Here is a 12,674-nt window from a genome sequence, read left to right as displayed (position 1 = left end):
GGGCTAAAAAATATTACTGCGGGGAAAATGTGATTTTTTTTTTTTTACTTTCACGGCTCAACGTTATAAACTTCTGTGAAGTACCTGGGGGTTCAAGGTTATCACCACATATCTAGATAAATTCCCTGATGAGTCTAGTTTCTAAAATTGTGTCATTTGTGGTTTACACTGTTTACACTGTTTAGACACATCAGGGGCTCCCCAAATGCAACATGGTATGAGCTAATTAATCTAGTAAATTTTGCATTCAAAAAGTCAAATGGCACTCCTTCCCTTCCGTGCCCTGCCATGTGCCCAAACTGTGGTTTTCCCCCACAATATGGGGTATCGGCATACTCAGGAGAAATTGCAAAAAAAAACATTTTGTGGTTCATTTTTTCCTGTTACCCTTGCGAAAATAAATTTGGAGTCTAAAGTAAATTTTTTGTGACAAAAGTTAAATGTTCTTTTTTTTTTTTTCCACGTCCCAAAAATTCCTGTTAAGCACCTGAAGGCTTAATAAACTTTTTAAATGTGGTTTTAAGCACTTGAGGAGGTTCAGTTTTTAGAATGGTGTCACTTTTGAGTATTTTGTGTCATACAGGCCCCTCAAAGCCACTTCAAATGTGAGGTGGTCCTAAAAAAAAAGGTTTTGTAAATTTTGTTGGAAAAATTAGAAATCGCTGGTCAGCTTTTAACCCTTATAGCTATAACTTCCTAACAAGAAAAAAATATTTTTCAAAAATTGTGCTGATGGAAAGTAGACATGTGGGAAATGTTATTAATTAAAGTATTTTGTGTGGTATAACTCTCTGATTTAAGGGCATAAAAATCGAAAGTTTGAAAATTGCTAAATTTTTGCCAAATTTCCATTTTTCTCACAAATAAACACAAATCATATTGAAGAAATTTTTCCACTATCATGAAGTACAATATGTCACAAGAAAATAGTTTCAGAATTAGTGGAATCCGTTGAAGCGTTCCAGACTTCTTACCACATAAAGTTACACTGTTCAGAATTGTAAATTTAACCCGATCATGAAGGTAAAAACAGGCTCGGGGGTGAAGGGGTTAAATTTAAGATGTTAGATTATAAAATAAAAAAAGGTTTTCGGTGTTAAAGGGAATCTGTCACTTCATTTTTGCCCTATGAGATGTGTCCACCGCCATCAAGGGCTTATCTACAGCATTCTGTAATGCTGTAGATAAGCCCCCGATGTAACCTGAAAGATAAGAAAAACGAGTTAGATTATACTCACCTGGGGACGGTCCGGGTGTCACGGGACTCACACGGTGTCGCGGTCCGGTACGGCGCCTCCCATCTTCTAGCGATGACGTCCTCCTCCTTACTTCTGCTGCGGCTCCTACGCAGGCGTACTATATCTGCCCTATTGAGGGCAGAGTAAAGTACTGCAGTGTGCAGGCCCCGGACCTCTCTGACCTTTCCCGGCACCTGCGCACTGCAGTACTCTGCTCTGCCCTCAATAGGGCAGATATAGTACGCCTGCGCAGGAGCCGTGGCAGAAGTAAGAAGGAGGACGTAATCGCTAGAAGATGGGAGGCACTGGACCACGACACCCATCGGACCGGACCGGACCGGACCCCCAGGTGAGTATAATCTAACTTGTTTTTCTTATCTTTCAGGTTACATCGGGGGCTTATCTACAGCATTACAGAATGCTGTAGCTAACCCCCTGATGGCGGTGGCCGCATCTTATAGGGCAAAAATGAGGTGACAGATTCCCTTTATATCATTGACAAAAAATATTTCTGTATCTAGACATGCTTGTTATAGTGCCGCCTAGTGTTCCTTTTGATGTTACATATTTACTCTTGTACTGAGAAGGCTGAATGATTGCCAATATTTATCGTGCCGTCCAGTAAATAAGAATCTAAAACTAGAAGCATCTTTTTCTCACCAGTATTGTACACATTCAGTGGCCCTTGTGAAGAACAATCAGAACACCAGGGGACGCCATTGCAGGAATGTAACTGTAATATCTATATATATACAGGGTTGATAGTGACTTGTAGGATTGCTGCTTCCAAATGGTGACGCTATAGATTTCAAGTCCCCTTGAAATTTGCATATTAAATTTCCCAGAGGAGCATTGCATGGCAAATAAGCCTCCTTACATTGGCATGCCAGAACCGGTATGTCACTCTCCACAAGGAGAAACGTTACCCCTTAGACCTCAGTAATAGCTTCACACCGGAACATTTCTTAAAATGATTAGAACGGAAAACTTGTTCTGTTTTACTTGAATTTATAGAAAAATGTAATATTTAATCCTTTTAAAGGGGCGGAAAATGTTTTATGTTGCATTTTCCTCAGTTTCTTGTGTCAGATCCAAGTCTGCATAATGATTACAGGGCAGCTGTAACTTATATTCTATGGAAAAAGTGAGCAGAATGTATAGAGAGGGTTTCTCAAGTATCAAAGAAGGCTCAGTACGGCTTTTCCACAGAGCACCCGAGCCAAGCAACTCTGCTGGACTGGGGACAACGTTCATGGCTATTTATATTCCTGTTTTACAAGGCGGTTTCTATTATTTTAACTACAGCTATTGTTTGAGAAAAGGACTTTTGGGATTTTTTTAATTGTATATTTTTTTTAAAAATATTAGTGTGTGTGTGTATGTTTATCCCCTGCTTGGTGTAGCAGTTTTTATTTTTTGAACTTTTATTCTTTCCCCCCCATTTTTTTATCGTTTTATCTTTCATTCCCATTTTCCAGGAGCAATTACACTTTTTTGTTGACCTAGAGATATCACAGCTTGTTTATTGTCAGGCGACCTGTAGTTTTTAATTAAACCATTCGCCTTGAAATATTCGGTGATGAAAATTAGGAAAAAAATTCTGTATGGGTTGAAATAGTGAAAAAAATTCTACCGTTTCTTTGTTAGGGCGTTTTTATGGTGTTCCCTGTGCAATAAAAACGACCTGGTAACTTTGATTTTAAGAAGTCTGTAGGGCAGGTACGGACTGGGGCTGAAATTCAGCCCTGGCATTGCAATCACACAGGCGTATGCTGTCCCCGTCTCCAAACATCAACTGGGCTATATTACTAATATTACCCTGGATGGAGGAAAGCAAGATTTACTACAAGACCAATATTTCTGATGATACCTGTGGCCTGCTGGGGTAAGTGACGGAGTCAGCGACCTTGTGCTCCTTCATAACTGTTAACTGAATCGGTGTTCTCAAGACACCCATACTGTTAACAACGTAGCAGACAAGGCAGCCCATGACCAGACAGGCCCTTCTGGCATTTGCCAGAATTGCCAGATGGCCAGTCTGGCTCTGCTGTAGGGTATATTTTACTGCTTTTAAAAAGATTCTACAATTTAAAACTCTGTTTTGTGTCACCATTTTCTGACACCCAATTAATGTTAATTTTCATTTGATGGAGCTGTATGAGGAATTACATATTTGCGGGGTGAGCTATAGTTTTAATTGGCACCATTTGGGGCTAATATGGCTTTTCTGATTTTTTTTTTCATTCTTTTAGGTAGGCAAGGTGATTGAAAAACTGCAATTCTAACTTTTTTTTCTGTTCGTCATATTATGGGGTAAAACCAGATATGCATATTTTTCTTTTCAGAGTTGGTTAAGGAGATTGATTCAAACATTTGTTTGTTTTTTTTAAAGTTTGATGTTGCCTGTTTGAAAGCAGATTTTTTTGCTAGGTTTTTAGATGATTGTAGGTGAATACATGAAGCTATTTGTTCACCTGTACTAGAAATGCAAATTAACGAGGCCTCACACAAATGCCATAAGAATTATCTTTCCATGAATAATAATTACTTTCATGAAAGTAAGCGATGTTTACCTGACGCGCGTCCTTTCTGACATCTTTGCCACTGGCATTTTTTTTTTTTTTTACATGTATATACTGTATAAAATGGTGTGGCTTCCAAGCAGAAGCAGAGAAGCAGCCAGGAGAATGGATAGGTCACTCCTTGTAGCCGGTTTTCGAGGTGGTTAAAAGTGACAAAAGAGAGAACATATGCACAGCAAGTCACTTGGATATACACTTGCTGGCCACTTTATTAGGTACACCATGCTAGTAACGGGTTGGACCCCCTTTTGCCTTCAGAACTGCCTCAATTCTTCATGGCAGAGATTCAACAAGGTGCTGGAAGCATTCCTCAGAGATTTTGGACCATATTGACATGATGGCATCACACAGTTGGCGCAGATTTGTCGGCTGCACATCCCTGATGCGAATCTCCCGTTCCACCACATCCCAAAGATGCTCTATTGGATTGAGATCTGGTGACTGAGGAGGCCATTTGAGTACAGTGAACTCATTGTCATGTTCAAGAAACCAATCTGAGATGATTCGAGCTTTATGACATGGCGCATTATCCTGCTGAAAGTAGCCATCAGATGTTGGGTACATTGTGGTCATAAAGGGATGGACATGGTCAGCAACAATACTCAGGTAGGCTGTGGCGTTGCAACGATGCTCAATTGGTACCAAGGGGCCCAAAGAGTGCCAAGAAAAAATTCCCCACACCATGACACCACCACCACCAGCCTGAACCGTTGATACAAGGCAGGATGGATCCATGCTTTCATGTTGTTTACGCCAAATTCTGACCCTACCATCCGAATGTCGCAGCAGAAATCGAGACTCATCAGACCAGGCAACGTTTTTCCAATCTTCTACTGTCCAATTTCGATGAGCTTGTGCAAATTGTAGCCTCAGTTTCCTGTTCTTAGCTGAGAGGAGTGGTACCCAGTGTGGTCTTCTGCTGCTGTAGCCCATCAGCCTCAAAGTTCGACGCACTGTGCGTTCAGAGATGCTCTTCTGTCTACCTTGGTTGTAACGGGTGGCAATTTGAGTCACTGTTGCCTTTCTATCAGCTCGAACCAGTCTGCCCATTCTCCTCTGACCTCTGGCATCAACAAGGCATTTCCGGCCACAGAAATGCCGCTCACTGGATTTTTTTTCTTTTTCGGACCATTCTCTGTAAACCCTAGAGATGGTTGTGCGTGAAAATCCCAGTAGATCAGCAGTTTCTGAAATACTCAGACCAGCCCTTCTGGCACCAACAATCATGCCACGTTCAAAGGCACTCAAATCACCTTTCTTCCCCATACTGATGCTCGGTTTGAACTGCAGGAGATTGTCTTGACCATGTCTACATGCCTAAATGCACTGAGTTGCCGCCATGTGATTGGCTGATTAGAAATTAAGTCTTAACACACAGTTGGACAGGTGTACCTAATAAAGTGGCCAGTGAGTGTATATTCGTTCTTTTTTTAATTTTTTAGTACTTTTTCAGGTGGATTTCAAGAGTAGTGTGAAAAAGACATTGCGCCGCTTTGTGAAGACTGACGGTTTTCTTGCCAATCTTGATGATGGGGCGTTGTGGAGTCAGACGTTCCAGATTCATGAAGAGTTGCATGCCTCTTCATGAATCAGGAGTGTCTGATGACTGGAGTGTGCCACGCTAGAAATCTGGAGTGAGATATCTGGCGTGACAAATGCCACAGCTTGTCATGAATTGGACCATCCTGTCCCACCTGCACCCATTTCCACGGACTTGGGAGAAACTGATTTAAAATGCTAAACATTACTAAATTTTGGCACAACTCCGAAATATACCTAAATTTTGAGATTTTTCAAAGCTTTTATACCAGAATTCTGATTACTCGCTTTGATGAATCGAGCCTATTGTGTGCACATACCTTTACTTTGTGGAAACTTATGGTAAGTGAATAGCAAGCTGTATACAATATTGTTAGTGGGTGTCAGAAGAGAGGATCACAAGTGGGGTCCTGATAGACATTAATAAACCCTTATACTAAATATCGAAGTAATTTGTAATGATAACTTCTTTAAATTGTGGAGCATAATGAAAGTAACAACTCTCTTCTGTTTGTGTTGTTTTTCTTTTCTTCCAGTGGCAATCGATCTTCGAAAACCTTTAAGCCAAAAAAAAGTATTCCTGAAGGCTCCCATCAGTACGAGTTGCTAAAACATGCGGAAGCCACTCTGGGTAGTGGGAACCTCCGCATGGCTGTCATGCTACCTGAGGGAGAAGATCTCAATGAGTGGGTGGCTGTAAACAGTAAGTGCTTAGGGATAAGAACTGTTATATTAGGTAAAAAAAAGTTACCTTACCTCTTCAGGTCCCTGCACCTCAAAGCTATGTTCCTAAGGCCGGGGTCACACTAGAGAGGAATACGGACGAGTGTGAGGTGTTAAAACCACGCATTACACACGGACAAATTATTCTCTATGGGGCAGCTCCCAACAGCCGTATATTTCTCATCCGTATTCTACGGTCCGTGCCAATCGCAGCATGCCAATGAAAGTCTATGGGTGCGCTAAAAATACGCATTACATACGGACCACACATGTGACTTGCGAGAAATACGCACCCGGTGTCTTTTAGAAAAGCCGGCAATTCAGTGCGCTATACAGTAAACTCACACTGACAGGTTTAATAAAGAAATGAAAAAATAGATATATACACATAGAATACATATATATATATATATATATTTATATATACATACATACTGTACATACATGTCATTGTGACAAACACATATATATATATATATATATATATATTTCACAGAGTTCTTCATAGCAGAATAGCCGCTAATTCAATTGCCGGCTTCTATGAAATAATTCCCCATTGACCCGACATGAAATGACACATGGTTTACATTCAGTAAACCATTTCATTTCATGTTTTTTATATGTCCCTGACTAATAATTAGATGAGGGTTTGTGTGCAAAATTTGGGAGGTGTAGTTGTTATTTTAAGGGGTTAATTCGTTGTAAAAAAAATGCGTGGGCTTCCGCTGTAATTTCTCAACCAGAGAGGTTAAGCAGGTGAATGAGGGCAGATTTTAATAGCCATGAAAGGGACCATTGTATTCGGCCCCCCCGCTACAAAAATCTGCCCCCAGACACCCCAGAAATGGCGCATCTATAAGATGTGCCAATTCTGGCACTTATCCTCTCTATTCCCATTGCCCTGTAGCGGTGGCGAATGGGTTAATTTAACAAAGGGTTAATGTCACCATTCGATTGTAAGGTGACATTAAGCTGATTAACAATGGAGAGGTGTCAATAAGACACCGATCCATTATTAACCCATACTAAGAAAGGGTTAAAAACAACACACAGACATTATTTAAAAAGTCATTTAATGAAATAAATACCCCAAGTTTTTGACAAATTTTTATTAGTCTGGTAATCCCAAAAAAACCATGACCTGAAAACAAAAAAACATAAAAAAATAACCAATATCCTTACCTATCCGCCGTTCAGTCATGTACCACGCTGCAATCCATCAGAAGGGGTTAAATAGTTTACATTGAGGACCGGTGCTAATGCGACCAGCCACACTGTAAACTACTACTAAATGAATTGATTCAGCTCTGCACAGCCTCAATGGCTGCCTGTAGATGATCTAATTACCCTGGGAAAGTTTATGGCTTTTTTCCCACGGTCATTAGTTCATTCACAGATCAGCCGGGGGACTCCCGCTGACGTCACTGAGGCTGCGGGGAGTCCCGGCTGATCTGTGAATGAACTAATGACCATGGGAAAAAAAACATAAACTTTCCCACGGTAATTAGATCATCTACAGGCAGCCATTGAGGCTGCGCAGAGCTTAATCAATTAATTTAGTAGTAGTTTACAGTGGGGCTGGTCGCATTAGCACCGGTCCTCATTGTAAACTATTTAACCCTTTCTGATGGATTGCAGCGTGGGACATGACTGAATGGCGGATAGGTAAGGATAGGTAATAAAAATTCGTCAAAAACTTGGGGAATTTATTTAATTAAATGACTTTTTAAATGTCTGTGTGTTGTTTTTAACCCTTTCTTAGTATAGGGTTGATAATGGATCGGTGTCTTATTGACAACTCTCCATTGTTAATCGGCTTAATGTCACCTTACAATGGAATGGTGACATTAACCCTTTGTTATATTAACCCATTCGCCACCACTACAGGGCAATGGGAATAGAGAGGATAAGTGCCAGAATTGGCACATCTTATAGATGCGCCATTTCTGGGGTGTCTGGGGGCAGATTTTTGTAGCGGGGGGGCCAAAAACAATGGTCCCTTTCATGGCTATTAAAATCTGCCCTCACTCACCTGCTTAACCTCTCTGGTTGAGAAATTACAGCGGAAGCCCACGCATTTTTTTACAACGAATTAACCCCTTAAAATAACAACTACACCTCCCAAATTTTGCACACAAACCCTCATCTAATTATTAGTCAGGGACATATAAAAAAACATGAAATGAAATGATTTAATGAATGTAAACCATGTGTCATTTCATGTCGGGTTGGGGAATGATTTCATAGAAGCCGACAATTGAATTAGCGGCTATTCTGCTATGAAGAACTCTATGAAATAAATATATATATATATATATATATGTTTGTCTCAGTGACTTGTGTGCATATATATATATATATATATATATATATATATATATATATATATATATATGCATTCTATGTGTCTATATCTATTCTTTGGTTTCTGTTAGAAACCCTGTCATAGGGATCCATTATATGTCCATTTTGCAAGCCTGCGAGAAAATCTCGCCATACGGATTACATACGGATCACATACGGATGCTGACATGCGCAAAATACGCGACCACACCTTGATTACGGATGACATACGGAGCACTATTTAGGGGTCATTCATCCGTATTACGCATGTAAACTACAGACCGTATTTTGCGTCGGTTAGTGTGACCCCGGCCTAAGATGAGTATTTGGTGAATTTTTGATGTTGAAGATGTTCTGCAGCACTTCTGCACCTACAGTGCCTTGAAAAAATATTCATATGCCATGAATGTCTCCACATTATACCCACAAATTTAATGAAATGTGAAATAAATTATTTTAAAAAATATATCTGTAAATTTTGACATGCATTTGTACTCGGCCCCACTGAGTCAATACTCTGTAGGACCACCTTTCACTGTAATAACTGATGCAAGTCTTTTGGGGTATGTCTTTACCAACTGTGCTCATCTGGAGGCTGAAATTTTTGCCCATTCTTCTTTGCAAACTGGCTCTAGTTCAGTGAGATTGAATGGAGGGTGTCTATGGACAGCAATTTTCAGATTCACCATGAAATTTAGGTCTGGACTTTGACTTGGCCCTACAAACACATTCAATACCACCTTTAGAAAAATATTTACTTAGAAAATTGTTGATGTGTTCAAAACTTATTTCACCCGCTGTATAAGGAAACTTTTACTTGAAATTGGTAACACTCCAGCATTGAGTCCATAAATAGTCTTGTGCTATTTCAATTCAATACATGGGGGTCAGCTTTGGTTTTACATTTAAAAGCCCAATAGAAAAGAGAGCACAAGCACTGTGAATGTTCGGCCATCACTGCAGTAGAGGCCGATAACCTAGGCTACGAACTGTAAACAACCAAAAAGAAACCTCTCCTTATCTTGGTTGCCTGAATTGAATCCCCAGCCCAACATGTCCACGTTGACACTACAGGAGCTGAAAAGGCGTGCACACAGTGACTGTGCCGGGTGTTCTCATCCCTCTCTCCTGTCTGCAGCAGATGCCTGCCACTTTGTGATCCTATGTGCAGGGAGCAGGCGTTATAGACAGGAGAATGCAATTACACTGACACTGTGTGTGTGTGCATGCCTGTTTGGCTCCTGCAGTGTCAGTGTGGTTGTGCAGAGCTAAGTATTCAACTGAGGCAGCACTCTTTCTGGACAAGCAAGCATTGTCAGTCATTCTAAGGGAGGCTGTGCGGTGGGCAGAATAGAGCCCCGAGCCATTGTGCACGACTATGGTCTATTGTGTAGTTCTCATTTGCATGTAAAAGAAAAGTGTTTTTCTGTGCAATCATAGAAATGAAATCTATTACTACAGATATGAGTTTTATAGGGGCTCAGTCCCTTATAGGGCTAAACAAGCAGTATAAATTGAATTTTGGGGGTGACAGACATCTGCAGAGACTTTGGAGCTGTGGACCATAAGAAGTGAGCTCCAGCCACTATAAAATATTTAATGAAATTTTGTAGCCGATTAAAGTTATTATTTTCAAATAGTGAAATTATGTTCACGAGTGAACAGACATTATTTAATTACTGCTAGTTTTGAACAGAAAAATATTTTTTTCCTTCAGTTGAAATCTTACATTAGGATAACCTTTTCACCAGTGGTCACTATGAAAACACTGGTGAAATGATTCTGATTGGCTCCAATTGGTTGTTTTTTATCTCTCCACAGTGTCATTCATGCTTAGAGATTGTCCTTGGCCATGACACAAATGTTTTGTATACTTTATTTGCCAATTTCTTTTTGTTGTGAACGCTAATAAGTTTTCTTCTCTTTAACAGCTGTGGATTTTTTCAACCAGATTAATATGTTATATGGGACCATTACAGATTTCTGTACAGAGGAAAGTTGTCCAGTAATGTCAGCTGGTCCAAAGTAAGCAAGTTATATTTTACACCCAAATTGCTCTAAGTTTAAGTGGGTTTTAACATGCCTGATCCATATTTTTCCTGCTCTGCAGGCATTTTGCTACATATCTTACAGGTGACCGGGGAGGAGGTGTCATTTTGCTATTTAGCTTAAAAAGCATCTGTTAACAGATTCAAGCTGCCCTAACCACAGGCATCATCAATTGGACACTGGCTTCATTATTGCATCATGTTACTGTAAAACTAAGTAAACTGACTAGTCCAAGACAGGTCCTAGCCCTGTCTACTCCCCATCCGCTCGAGTTGATTGACAGGTCTCTCTTTATACATATACAGAGATTTGTAAGTCAAAGGAATTGGGACAGAGAGAAGACATGCAGGGGTTTGCCTTGGACTAGTTTTTCACAGTATGTTTACTGTGAAATGCCATATAATTTCAGAGTAAGTCCAGGTTCACATGAGCATATGAAAAATCAATCAATTTTAATTCACAAAAAAAAACAGTTAACAGTTTTATGATAAAAGTACAAAACGTGGTTAAAAGTGCAACAACAGAGTACATAATGTAACATCAGAATACATGAGAATATTATCAGGCTGTATCATCTATACACTTACTTATAATAAGTGACTTATGCTTCATTCCCCGGCCAGGAGAAGTGGTATTATCACACCATGTCAGACACAGCCATTACACAGTACACAGCAGGGGCACCTTTATAAGATTATCTCAGCACAGGAACATTATTATTATTCCAAGATCTACTGAATAAAGTACACTTTGTTTGTGGGAAAACCTCATTAACGCGGTACAAAATGGTTAGTAAATGCTGTATAAGAGGAGTTAGGCTAGGTTCACATTAGCGTTTCTGTGTGCAGCGTATCATTTGCATGCGCAAAACGCATGCAAAAACACATGCAAACGCATGTTTATGCAGTGTTTTTTATCCGCATCATCTTACGCATGACACCAAAAAAAGCTGTTTGTGTATGCGTTTTTACATGTGTTTGCGTTGTTTCTGCCATGCGTTCGATATTTCCAATGCTTTTCCAGTAGAGTTTCCCTGACACCAGACACCCAATGGCCGTGTCTCATGGGATTTCTATATATATAGCCACACTGCACAGATGAAATCCTTGTCTTTTGCTGCTGTATCCAGCTGCAAGATGAATCTTAGCGTGGAGAGCTTCCTTATTAATCTTGATTTGCAATTGAAATTGGATGTTGCCTTTGCTGTGGCTTGTGAAGAAAGAAGAGAAAGACGAAGAAGACATTGTCGTCGCTATTGGCAACACCCCATCATTGAAGTCCAAGAGAGCCGTGGAGTCTACCACTCGTTGTACACTGAGCTGCGTGAAAACCCAGAAAAGTTTTTCGAGTACACGAGAATGTTGGAACAGAGCTTCGATGACTTGCTGCAATGTGTCCGAGAATCCATCACCAGGCATGACACACAGCTATGTCGAGCAATTCCTGCTGAGGAACGTCTGTTGGTGACCCTAAGGTACGTAATGTTGAAAAAGAAACACCTGTCATTAATATTATTGTTCTAAAAGTCATGTGATGTTTTGTTTTCCACATTTTCTGTTCCGCAGATTCCTGGCTACTGGAGAGACCTTATCATCTCTACATTTTCAATTCCGCATTGGAGTGTCCACCCTTTCTGAGATTGTTTGAGGCACCTGCCGTGCTTTATGTGACTTTCTGCATGAAGAATTCCTCCCCCAACCCACAACTGAACTCTGGCTGGAAAATGCTGCAAAATTTCTGGACATTTGCAATTTTCCAAGCTGTTTGGAGGCTGTTGATGGCAAACACATTTGGATTATGAAACCAGCTGGAAGTGATTCCAAGTATTTCAATTACATAAAATACTTTTCCATTGTTCTCATGGTGATTGCAGATGCTGACTGTCAATTTGTCGCCGTGGACATTGGCTCTTTTGGACGAGGAAATGACTCCCAGTCATTGGCCAACGTTTGTATGGTAATGATTTAACTTTTCCACAGCCACAACCTCTTCCAAACGCTGAAGGACCGCCAATGGGATTTGTTGTGGTTGGGGATGAGGCGTTTCAAATGTGTGTCAACCTCATAAAACCGTACTCAAGTCGGGACTTGAATCACACCAAAAGGATTTACAACTACCGACTGACAAAGGCATGAAGAACTGTAGAGTGTGCCTTTGGATTGCTGGTATCTAAATGGTGCATTTTGGGTACAGCTATCAA

The 12,674-nt window shown here is 40.3% G+C and overlaps 1 protein-coding gene across 1 annotated transcript in view; it reads left to right on the top strand.

Annotated features, from left to right (window-relative positions):
• MOB1B (MOB kinase activator 1B) overlaps nucleotides 1-12,674 on the top strand; it is a 120,026-nt gene that overhangs the window by 49,743 nt on the left and 57,609 nt on the right. The window contains exons 2-3 of the mRNA XM_073540967.1: nucleotides 5,896-6,062; nucleotides 10,357-10,450. Coding sequence (XP_073397068.1) covers nucleotides 5,896-6,062; nucleotides 10,357-10,450 — 261 coding nt within the window. The remainder of the gene's footprint in view (nucleotides 1-5,895; nucleotides 6,063-10,356; nucleotides 10,451-12,674) is intronic.

The sequence above is a fragment of the Dendrobates tinctorius genome, unplaced genomic scaffold (assembly GCF_039654945.1).
Source record: "Dendrobates tinctorius isolate UK_male_01 unplaced genomic scaffold, ASM3965494v1 ptg000011l, whole genome shotgun sequence".
Lineage (NCBI taxonomy): Eukaryota > Metazoa > Chordata > Amphibia > Anura > Dendrobatidae > Dendrobates > Dendrobates tinctorius.
This window is presented reverse-complemented; position numbering and strand designations above follow the sequence as displayed.